Source organism: Salvelinus sp. IW2-2015, linkage group LG20 (assembly GCF_002910315.2).
Source record: "Salvelinus sp. IW2-2015 linkage group LG20, ASM291031v2, whole genome shotgun sequence".
NCBI lineage: Eukaryota > Metazoa > Chordata > Actinopteri > Salmoniformes > Salmonidae > Salvelinus > Salvelinus sp. IW2-2015.
In genome coordinates, this window is record NC_036860.1 from 46563960 (window position 1) to 46576459 (window position 12500).

Here is a 12500-nt window from a genome sequence, read left to right on the forward strand (position 1 = left end):
AATAAGTAAAACCACAAGTCCAAATCCCTATCTTCATCCATGGCTAATTTAGGAAAGGGCCGATTTTAGCTAGCTAACAACYCAACATATTAGCTAGGACAACAACACAATAAGATGCAACAATTCAAATTGTTTCTGTCAATGACATATTTCTCTTCATGCGATGTGATAGGAGTAAAGTCAAATCTAAACTGGCTTCCCTTGAGACTTTTTTTGGTGTGCAAGGACCATTCACAGCTGAGCTCACTCAGTTTAGCTTAACGCTGATTGGCTATTCTTTCCCTTGCATTCAATGTTTTGGACGGCAACAATGTCATACTCTTTATGACCAGACAGAATCAGATAGATGGCCATCACGGGGCGCTGTTTTGCTCACTCTGATGCTTTCTCAGGTGAGATACTGTGCATTCAGCCTTTGCGAATTGAAAAAAAAATATGAAAACACAGAGAAACTATATATAAATGATTTTTTATGTTTATTTCTTTTTTTTTTTTTTGAGAAGTCTGGCTTCCCTTGGCATCCATAGAAGCAATGCAGCATAGCAATATGATGTCTTTGTACCATAGAACTAATATAATAATTCCAATAGTAATTACAATCAAGATGATTTCCTTTTGCAAGTGGTAATGAATGAGGCCGTAAATTATGTTCTACAGACCGTTGCATAGCCCCTACAGTTCCAACTCTCTGAGAGACTGACTGTTATCCACCACAGTGCATGGTAAAGGATACTCAAAATCATCATCATCATCATCATCTTCCTCTTCATAATAATAGCACTCCTTCTTCAAGCAGCGGAAGCAGAACTCCTTTTGGCAGTGTGGACAGATGATATTGGAGCATCCCTCTCCAGTGTGAGTGAGGATGGCCTTACACTGAGGACAGGCCCTGAAGAAGGGGCATCCCTGGGCTGAACTGCATGGATCAACTATGACCTCTGGGGAGAGGAGGGCAGCCCTGAGGGCACAGCCTGGCAGAGGGCAGGAGAAATGGACCCCTTGACCCTCCAGGGTTCCTCCTGACTGGTGCCACTCTCTCCCACAGGCCCAGCAGAACTGGTAGACACGGCGCAGGGCCTCGGAGCAGCGCTGACACACAGCACACTGACCTTTGACCTTTCTGGCCCCAGCCTGGTGGCACCTGGGGCACTTCAGTGGGGTTGGCGGAACGGACTGGTGAGGCGGGGAAAGAGAGAGACATATGTCATAAACCATTAGTTGTGAGATAAAGATGAACAACCTATTGATTCAATTGTCTGTAAATAGTGTGGGTCAATAAACATATCACATTTTGACGTGTGCACATAACACATAGCCATTGAAATGCTCAACCTTACACTGTGGACAAGAATACATCTTAATAACTTAATGCTGTCCTATAGTGGCTCTGGACAGCCCGACTTGATTGGCACCAAAAATAGTGAGTACAAGGCGCTGAAGCCGTACTTTGTCTCTGTGGAAGTGTTACACAGCTTACCTGTGCGAGCAGGAGTGAGCCACTCATTATCAACTGTCCTCAGAGGCTAGGGAAATAGAACATTACAGTAAAGAGGGTCAAGTGAAATTAGGTAGATGTATTCTAAGTAAAGGGCTCTTCTATTCTATGAAACTTCCAGGAACATGCCTTTTTATTGATTGCTATATTAACCACATTTAAAGAGATTCCTTGTGAAGATGCAATACATACTGTCATTTCAAAACACATATCTCAAGAATCAAAGAACACAGTTCAAAGATTGATTATGAACTACTTGATTTACTTGGACGTACACTCCTTATTAGACATCGATCTATCAATCTGCAAACATACCAATGACATACAATCATTTTGTATTACCTTTTAATCATAAGTCAGTCCCAACAGAAAAAACGTCAGCTCGTCTTCCTTTCTCTTCACGAATCCACTGTGAGAGGACGATATGTGCTTTTGCATTTCATTTCACAGAGCGGGGGTAATTCCAGGACTTGAACTGAAAGTTACTTTACATGGCCATTACATTTTCACTTTCACTTTGAACAAACTGGGTCTAATGCAGAGTGATCTTGCATTTTTGTTCACTACTACACCACCATACTTTCTGAACCCTGTAATACATACATGACACCCTGCACATTTATAAACTCTGGTAATTACAGTACATACAGTATACATTTATTTCCTGTTGCTGTGAACATGAATTGTTAAAGTGCCATTGGCTCTTTCCATTAACTTTTAAAAGTGTAGTTGAACACGAGAGAGAAAGAACTGCGGGTTTTCAGTGAATTTATGTAAATCATATGGTTTATTTTAATTTCCTGAGGTGCAGGAACACTCTCAGTGACAACAGAGTGATCAAATTAAGATATGACACCTGTAAAACTTTTGAGGTGCCAGTAGCCTTCCTATCAGTCTCTCTGTTGGCTGCTTCTAGGCTGAGGTGCCAGTAAAAGCAATGCTGCTGGCTCCCTCTAGTGTTGTGTAGCGTCTACAGTCGGACTTTTATCAAATCAAATTTTATTTGTCACATGCGTCGAATTCAACTGGTGTAGATTTTACCGTGAAATGCTTGCTTACGAGCCCTTGCCAATGATGCAGAATTAAAAAATAATAACACAAAATAGTAACAAAAGAGAAATAAAATTAAATACACAAGAATTATGCTTTATACAGGGAGTACCAGTACCAGATCAATATGCAGAGGTACAAGGTATTTGTGGTAGAGACAGTGAGCTCCAAAAGTATTGCGACAGTGAAAATGTTTTAGTTGTTCTGGCTCTGTACTCCAGCACTTTGGATTTTAAATGATACAATTTCATTTGAGGATATTTTCATCTATATCGGGTAAACCGCTTCGAAATTACAGCACTTTTTGTACATAGTCCCCCCATTTTAGAGGACCAAAAGTATTGAGACAAATTAATTTGTAGTGTATTAAAGTAGTCAAAAGTTGAGTATTTGGTCCCATATTCCTAGTACGAAATGACATCAAGCTTGTGACTCTACAGACTTGTTGGATGCATTTGCTGTTTGTTTTGAATGAATGAATCGTGAATAATGATGAGTGAGAAAGTTAGGCATAAATGTCATATCCCCCCAAAAATGCTAACCTCCCCTGTTGTTGTAATGGTGAGAGGTTAGCATATCTTGGGGGTATGATATTTGTATGTCTAACATTCTCACTCATCATTATTCACAATTCATTACGGATTATCCCTAATCACGATAGCATCCACATTAATGTAAAAATGTTTAGAAACATATTCTATTCTTATTTACACTAAAACTGAATCCAAAATGAACAAAACATTATTTAACATTGACTGCATTTGCTGTTTGTTTTAGGTTGTGTTTCAGATTATTTTGTACAAGCTTGTACAAGCTTGATATAATAATTGCGTGCTAGGAATATGGGACCTACTAAACTTTTGACAACTTTAATACACATCAGTCAAGTTGTCAAATCAAATCGTATTGGTCACATACACATATTTAGCAGATGTTATTGCAGGTGTAGCGAAATGCTTGTGTTCCTAGCTCCAATAGTGCAGTAGTATCTAAAACAATTCATAACAATACACACAAATCTAAAAGTAAAGAATATTAGATCGCGCAATGTCGGAGTGGCATTGACAAAAAATCTGTAGAATATAATACAGTATATATATATGAGATGTGTAAAGCAGTATGTAAACATTATTAAAGTGACTAGTGTTCCATTATTAAAGTGGTCAGTGATTCCAAGTCTATGTACATAGGGCAGCAGCCTGGAAGGTGCAGGGTTGCATAACCGGGTGGCAGCCGGCTAGTGATGACTATTTAACAGTCTGATGGCCTTGAGATAGAAGCTGTTTTTCAGTCTCTCGGTCCCAGTACTTTTGGTCCCCTAAAATGAGGGGACTATGTATAAAAAGTGCTGTAATTTCTAAACGGTTCAGCCGATATGGACGAAAATACCCTCAATCGTGATCACTTGATTTTTGTAAAGTTCATGCAGTCGACATGTATGTGCAAGTCGGTAAATTCTGATCCCCATAGTGCAACACATTTTGAAAGACGGTGACCAACAATGTTCACTGATTTGACAAAAGTGATCTGCTCGAACACGCCCATTATGTACAAATTAATGTGATGTTTAAGTCTCTCTCCCCAATTTATTGTACACACATATTTTCAGTTTGTGAGTGTGTGAAATGGGGGTTGGAGACATCTTTATTTTTTCCCCAAAATGGCGTAGCAGTCGGACGTGTGTTTGTCTTATCCTGTGTCTTAACCTGTGTAAATAGCCGTTTTTTCGTATATATTTTAATCTCACTTTCTATCTACGAACTAAATATACTTTCCTGCAACCCGCCTCACCCAATGTGGTACGGATCTGCTATTTTTATTCCTTATAACTGGAACCTCCATTGTTAGCCACGGCTAGCGGTCTTCACCTTTAGCTCTGACAGCAGCCAGCTTTAGCTCGGACAATACCTGCCAGTCTGCACAGCGCGATATCAACCCAGAGCATATCGGACTGCTTCTCTCTACCACATCACCGGATTCCTGCCGCTCTGGATCATTAAACCGGACCATCGCAGCTAGCTAGCTGCAACCGAGTGGCTACTGTTAGCTAACGCCTCTGTCCTGAAGCAAGCACCAGTTAGCCTTGAGCTAGCCTCGAGCTAGGCCCATATACCAGCTAATTCTTGGGCTACAATACCTCTTTGGCCAATTGGCCTGGACCCTTTATTGTCGACACGGAGCCCCGCAAATCCATTTCGCCTTGTCTGCCGACGTAATCGTCCGATGTGGTTTCAACAGGCTTTTCCGTTGCGATGTCACCGAAGACCCATCTGCTAGCCCCGGACCGCTAGCTTTCTGAACGCCGTGTCTCCCACTCGCCTAGCGTAGTAGTGACTACCAAACGTCTCCCTGACTTACCTATTGCTGCTCATTGGACCCTATGATCCCTCGGCTACACAGCTGATGCCCCCTGGACTGTTTCAATAACACGGTACCTCATTTTGCTTATCTGTCGGCCCCAGCCTCAAACTCAGGTCCTGTATGTACCTAACTGACCCGCTCTGCCCATTCATCGCCATTTACCCGTTGTTGTCTTAGCTCTCCCGATCAACACCTGTGATTGCTTTATGCTTCTCTCTAATGTCAATATGCCTTGTCTACTGCTGTCTTGGCTAATTCTTATTGTTTTATTTTACTGTAGAGCCCTCAGTCCCGCTCAACATGCCTTAGATAGCACTTTTGTCCCACCCCCCACACATGCGGAGACCTCACCTGGCTTAACTGGTGCCTCCAAAGATGTAACCTCTCATCGTCACTCAACGCCTAGGTTTACCTCCACTGTACTCACATCCTACCATACCCTTGTCTGTACATTATGCCTTGAATCTGTTCTTCCACGCCCAGAAATCTGCTCCTTTTACTCTCTGTTCCGAACGCACTAGGCGACCAGTTCTTATAGCCCTTAGCCGTACCCTTATCCTACTCCTCTGTTCCTCTGGTGATGTTCCCCAGGCGCTCTCATTTGTTGACTTTTGTAACCGTAAAAGCCTTGGTTTCATGCATGTTAACATTAGAAGCCTCCTCCCGAAGTTTGTTTTATTCACTGCTTTAGCACACTCCGCCAACCCTGATGTCCTAGCCATGTCTGAATCCTGGCTTAGGAATGCCACCAAAAATTCTGAAATTTCCATCCCCAACTAGAACATTTTCCGTCAAGATAGAACTGCCAAAGGGGGAGGAGTTGCAATCTACTGCAGATAGTCTGCAGAGATGTGTCATGCTATCCAGGTCTGTGCCCAAACAACTCGAGCTTCTACTTTTAAAAATCCACCTTTCCAGAAATAAGTCTCTCACTGTTGCCACTTGTTATAGACCCCAATCAGCCCACAGCTGTGCCCTGGACACCATATGTGAATTGATTTCCCCCCATTTATCTTCAGAGTACGTACTGTTAGATGACCTAAACTGGGATATGCTTAACACCCCGGCCGTCCTACAATCTAAGCTAGATGCTCTCAATCTCACACAAGTTATCAAGGAACCTACCAGGTACAACCCTAAATCCGTAAACACGGGCACCCTCAGATATCATCCTGACCAACTTGCCCTCTAAATACAACTCTGTTGTCTTCAACCAGGATCTCAGCAATCACTGCCTCATTGCCTGCGTCCGTAATGGGTCCGCGGTCAAACAACCACCCCTCATCACTGTCAAACGCTCCCAAAAACACTTCAGCAAGCAGGCCTTTCTAATCGACCTGGCCCGGGTATCCTGGAAGGATATTGACATCATCCCGTCAGTAGAGGATACCTGGTTATTCTTTAAAAGGGCTTTCCTCACCATCTTAAATCAGCATGCCCCATTCAACTAAGAGAACTAAGAACAGATATAGCCCTTGCTTCACCTCAGACTTGACTGCCCTTGACCAGCACAAAAACATCCTGTGGTGTACTGCATCAGCATCGAATAGCCCCCGCAATATGCAACTTTTCAGGGAAGTTAGGAACCAATATACACAGTCAGTTAGGAAAGCAAAGGCTAGCTTTTTCAGAACATAAATTTACTTCCTGTAGCACAAATTCCCCCAAAATTTGGGACAATGTAAAGTCCATGGAGAACAAGAGCACCTCCTCCCAGCTGCCCACTGCACTGAGGCTAGGAAACACTGTCACCACCGACAAATCTACGATAATCGAGAATATCAAAAAGCATTTTTCTATGGCTGGCCATGCTTTCCACCTGGCTACCCCTACCCCGGCCAACAGCTCTGCACCCCCCGCAGCAACTTGCCCAATCCCCCCCCCCACCCGCTTCTCCTTCACCCAAATCCAGATAGCTGATGTTCTGAAAGAGCTGCACAATCTGGACCCCTACAAATCAGCCAGGCTAGACAATCTGCCACAATTGTTGCAACCCCTATTACTAGCCTGTTCAACCTCTCTTTCGTATCGTCTGAGATCCGTAAAGATTGGAAAGCTGCCACGGTCATCCCCCTCTTCAAAGGATGAGACACTCTAGACCCAAACTGTTACAGACCTATATCTATCCTGCCCTGCCATTCTAAGGTCTTTGAAAGTCAAGTCAACAAACAGATACCCGACCATTTCGAATCGCACCGTACCTTCTCCGCTATGCAATCTGGTGTCCGAGCTGGTCACAGGTGCACCTCAGCCACGCTCAAGGTCCTAAACAATATCATAACCGCCATTGATAAAAGACAATACTGTGCAGCTGTCTTCATCGACCTGGCCAAGGCTTTCGACTCTGTCAATCACCACATTCTTATCAGCAGACTCAATAGCCTTGGTTTCTCAAATGACTGCCTCGCCTGGTTCACCAACTACTTCTCAGAGTTCAGTGTGTCAAATCGGAGGGCCTGTGTTCCGGACCTCTGGCAGTCTCTATGGGGGTGCAACAGGGTTCAATTCTCGGGCCGACTCTTTTCTCTGTATATATCAATGATGTCGCTCTTTCTGCTGGTTATTCTCTGATCCACCTCTACGCAGACAACACCATTCTGTATATTTCTGGCCCTTCTTTGGACACCGTGTTAGCAAACCTCCAGACGAGCTTCAATGCCATACAACACTCCCTCCGTGGCCTCCAACTGCTCTTAAATGCTAATAAAACTAAATGCATGCTCTTCAACCAATCGCTGCCCGCACTCGTCCGCCCGACTAGCCTCACTACTCTGGACGGTTCTGACTTAGGATATGTGGACAACTACAGATACCTAGGTGTCTGGTTAGACTGTAAACTCTCCTTCTAGACTCACATTAAGCATCTCCAATCCAAAATTAAATCTAGAATTGGCTTCCTATTTCGCAACAAAGCCTCCTTCACTCATGCTGCTAAACATACCCTCGTAAAACTGACTATCCTACAGATCCTTGACTATGGCGATGTCATTTACAAAATAGTCTTCAACACTCTACTCAGCAAATTGTATGTAGTATATCACAGTGCCATCCGTTTTTTCACCAAGCCCCATATACTACCCACCATTGCGACCTGTATGCTCTCGTTGGCTGGCCCTCGCTTCATACTCGTCGCCAAACCCACTGGCTCCAGGTCATCTATAAGTCTTTGCTAGGTAAAGCCCCACCTTATCTCAGCTCACAATAGCAACACCCACCCGTAGCACGCGCTCCAGCATGTATATTTCACTGGTCATCCCCAAAGCCAACTCCTCCTTTGGCCGCCTTTCCTTCCAGTTCTCTGCTGCCAATGACTGGAACGAATTGCAAAAATCACCGAAGCTGGAGACATATCTCCCTCACTAACTTTAAGCATCAGCTGTCAGAGCAGCTTACCGATCAATGCACCTGTACACAGCCCATCTGTAAATAGCCCACCAAACTTCCTCATCCCCATATTGTTATTTATTTTTGCACCCCAGTATCTCTACTTGCACATCATCATCTGCACATCTATCACGCCAGTGTTAATGCAACATTTTTATTATTTTGCCACTATGGCCTATTTATTGCCTTACCTCCCTAATCTTTATTTGCACACTGTATATAGATTTTTCTATTGTGTTATTGACTACGTTTGTTTATCCCATGTGTAACTCTGTTGTTTTTGTCGCACTGCTTTGCTTTATCTTGGCCAGGTCGCAGTTGTAAATGAGAACTTGTTCTCAACTGGCCTACCTGGTTAAATAAAGGTGAAATAAAACATATATATAATGAACAACTGTTAAAAACAATGGCAACACTGCCATGTTGCACTAAGCCTTGCTGCTCCCATTAACATCGACGGGGCTGTAGTGGAGCGGGTCGAGAGTTTCAAATTCCTTGGTATCCACATCACCAACAAACTATCATGGTCCAAACACACAAAGACAATTTTGAAGAGGTATCGACCGGTTGCATCACCGCCTGGTATGGCAACTGCTCGGCATCCGACCGTAAGGCACTACAGAGGGTAGTGCGTACGGCCCAGTAKATCACTGGGGCCAAGCTTCCTGCCATCCAGGACCTATATAATATGCGGTGTCAGAGGAAAGCCCATAAAATTGTCAGAGACTCCAGTCACCCAAGTCATAGACTTTTCTCTGCTACTGCACGGCAAGCGGTACCAGAGCACCAAGTCTAGGAACAATTAATAAAATGTCCACCGGACTATTTACATTGACACCCCCCCTCCATTTGTTTTGTACACTGCTACTACTGCTGTTTATTATCTATGCATAGTCACTTCAGCCCTACCTACATGTACAATTTACCTCAACTAACCTGTACCCCTGCACACTGACTCGGTACCGGTATAGCCTCGTTATTGTTATTTTGTGTTACTTTTTATAATTTTTTACTTTACTTTATTTGGTAAATATTGTCTTAAGTCTTCTTGAACTGCACTGTTGGTTAAGGGCATGTAAGCATGTTTCACGGTAAGGCCTACACTTGTATGTGACAAATAAAGTTTGATTTGATTTTGATTTGTTGGCTCCGCCATTCCCTGGTTGCTAAAATTCTAATAGTGGCCTAATTTCAATTCATGTGACAAAACAATCAATGTATAGACAATCATTGTAAGGGAAAGGGAGATACCTAGTCAGTTGTACAACTGAATGCCTTCAACTGAAATGTGTCTTCCGCATTTAACCCAACCCCTTTGAATCAGAGAGCTGCCTTAATCGACATCCACGTTTTCAGTGCACGGGGAAAAGTGGGTTAACTGCCTTGCTCAGGGGAATAATTACAGCTTTTTACTTTGTCAGCTCGGGGATTCGATCCAACAACCTTTCGGGTACTGGCCCAACGCTCTAACCACTAGGCTACCTGCCGCACCTTGTACCATCTAAACCGCTGTGAAATATATTTTCCATAACCAAAAAGATTGTATTTTCAGCTGTTTAAAGCTGGTGTTCAAAACCGAAAGCAAAAGACGCAAAAAACGAAAATTAGGAACGAGATGCATAGAAATAGCATACATAGAACAGATCTACCACTTCTTAGACTTGTTTTCAATGAGAATGACATTGCTATAACACACATTTCTATGTGAATTTGGTCGTGTCGCCCAAAAAGTTACATATTGCAGCTTTAAGCGAGTATGTGAGGCACAGAAGTTGGCCATTTGAAAGCATCACAACCATGATGTATGATGGGAAAATTGTGACTGACTGATTGCCAAATAATAATTATTATTTATGATGCAAGGTGATTTGTAGATCTTTCAGTCGGCAGTCATCTGCACTGTCGAACAAGACCGTTCGTCTCGCCGAGTTCTGCTAGGACCAAACCAAACGTAGTATGCAGACGCCTTAACCCCTACACTTACCCTACCCTACCCATAACTAACTCTAACCCTCACCTTAACCATTACAAATGAAAACTTCAACGACGTGATGTCAGAGTTGGACGTTCCAAGGACCCCGGATAGCAGGGCCCGACCGTTAGACCGATGACGTGTTTCTGCACATGAGCTTAAATAGGGCGGCAGGTAGCCTAGCGGTTAGAGGGGCGAGCCAGGAACCGGAGGGTTACCAGTTTGAATTCCGGGTCCGACGGGAAAAAATATATATCGGGAAGTGAGCTGGAAACCGGAGGGTTGCTGGTTTCAAATCCTAGATTTGTCTGCTATTATACCCTTGAGTAAGGCACTTAACCCCAAACAACAACAACTCCCAGGGTGTCCAATGCAGCAGCCCCCCGCGCTGCTTCAAAACCTGTGCATGTCTTTAGGATCTGTTAGGTTAAAAACGGAAGTCACATTTTCGTTGGAGACCTTATGTACAATTGATCAATAAAGTGATCTTAACATTGCCTACAAGTGTGAGCTAGGATTTATATTGAAGAAGCAGTTTCTACATATACAGCGCATTTGGAAAATATTCAGACCCCTTCCCTTTTTCCACATTGTGTTACGTTACAGCCTCAATCCAAAATGGATTAAATAAATAAAAATCCTAATTAATCTACATACAATAGCCCATAATGAAAAAGTGGAAACAGGTTTTTTGATTTAATTTTTTTTAAATAAAAAATAAAAAACATGAATAGCTTATTTACATAAGTATTCACACAACCTTTGCTATGAGACACGAAATTGAGCTCAGGTGTATCCTGTTTCTACAACTTGATTGGAGTCCACCTGTGGTAAATGCAATTGATTGGACATGATTTGGAAAGGCACACACCTGTCTATATAAGCTCCCACAGTTGACAGTACATGTCAGAGCAAAAACCAAGCCATGAGGTCAAAGGTATTGTCCATAGAGCTCCAAGACAGGATTGTGTTGAGGCATAGATCTGGGAAAGGGTACCAAACATTTCTGTAGCATTCAAGGTTCCCAAGAACACAGTGGCCTCCATCATTCTTAAATGGAAAAAGTTTGGAACCACCAAGACCCTTCCTAGAGCTGGCCGCCCGGCAAAACTGAGCAATCGGGGGAGAAGGGCCTTGGTCAGGGAGGTGACCAAGAACTRGATGGTCACTCTGACAAAGCTCCAGAGTTCCTCTGTGGCGATGGGAGAACCATCCAGAAGGACAACCATTTCTGCAGCACTCCACCAATCAGGCCTTTATGGTAATGGCCAAACGGAAGCCACTCCTCAGTAAAAGGCACATGACAGCCTGCTTGGAGTTTACCATAAGGCACCTGAAGGACTCTCAGACCATGAGAAACAAGATTCTCTGGTCTGATGAAACCAAGATTGAACTCTGTGCCTGAATGCCAAGCATCACGTCTGGAGGAAACCTGACACCGTCCCTATGGTGAAGCATGGTGGTGGCAGCATCATACTGTGGGGATGGTTTTCAGCGGCAGGGACTGGGAGACTAGTCAGGATCGAGGGAAAGATGAACGGAGCAAAAATAACTGTGCAGCGACGCTCCCCATCCAACTTGACAGAGCTTGAGAGGATCTGCAGAGAAGAATAGTACAAACTCCCCAAATACAGGTGTGCCAAGCTTGTAGCATTATTCCCAAGAAGACTTGAGGCTGAAATTGCTGCCGATGTTGTTTCAACAAAGTACTGAGTAAAGGGTCTGAATACTTATGTAAATGTTCTTTTTTTAAATTTTTATAAATTCCCAATTTCTAAACCTGTTTTTGCTTTGTCATTATGGCGTATTGTGTGTAGATTTTTTTTWAAATCCATTTTATAAGACTGTAACGTAACAAAATGTAGAAAAAGTCAAGTGGTCTGAATACTTTCTGATTGCACTGTATGCAATTCAGTAGCAACCTCCTTTGCACTCATTAGTCCTCTTTTCTAGCAGAAGCTTCTCTCTGCTTCACACAGTAGGAAGATGGGCACAGCCAATCAGGGAAGATGGCAAAGATATTTACAATCACACAAAATAGTCTAAATGTATATACTGTACATTCTGCTGGCTCCGTTTTGGCTTAAGTAACAAACAGTATACAGTAGTTTGATTGGACTATATGAGTTGATAAAGAGTTCCTACCTGAAGAGTGCAAGTGAGACAGCCGCTGGTGTTTCTGGAGTGACCCACTGTGTCTTTCCATATCATGTCCAATCAATTGATTTTACCACAGGT

At 43.1% G+C, this 12500-nt stretch overlaps 1 protein-coding gene across 2 annotated transcripts; it reads right to left on the minus strand.

The window, feature by feature from the left end:
- Positions 1–467: 467 nt before the first annotated feature.
- si:ch211-284e13.9 (E3 ubiquitin-protein ligase RNF144A) lies at positions 468–12451 on the minus strand. 2 transcript variants are annotated; one of them, XM_024012620.2, is made up of 4 exons: positions 12408–12451; positions 1838–1904; positions 1478–1523; positions 468–1173 (listed from the first exon to the last, which is right to left on the minus strand). In XM_024012620.2, exons 3-4 carry the CDS (start codon positions 1502–1504, stop codon positions 673–675), a joined length of 528 nt encoding a protein of 175 aa, XP_023868388.1. In that variant the 5' UTR covers positions 1505–1523; positions 1838–1904; positions 12408–12451; the 3' UTR covers positions 468–672. The 2 variants fall into 2 exon arrangements, with proteins under 2 accessions (XP_023868388.1, XP_070305529.1); XM_070449428.1 differs by lacking the exon at positions 12408–12451 and having other exon boundaries at positions 1838–2031.
- Positions 12452–12500: the final 49 nt, after the last annotated feature.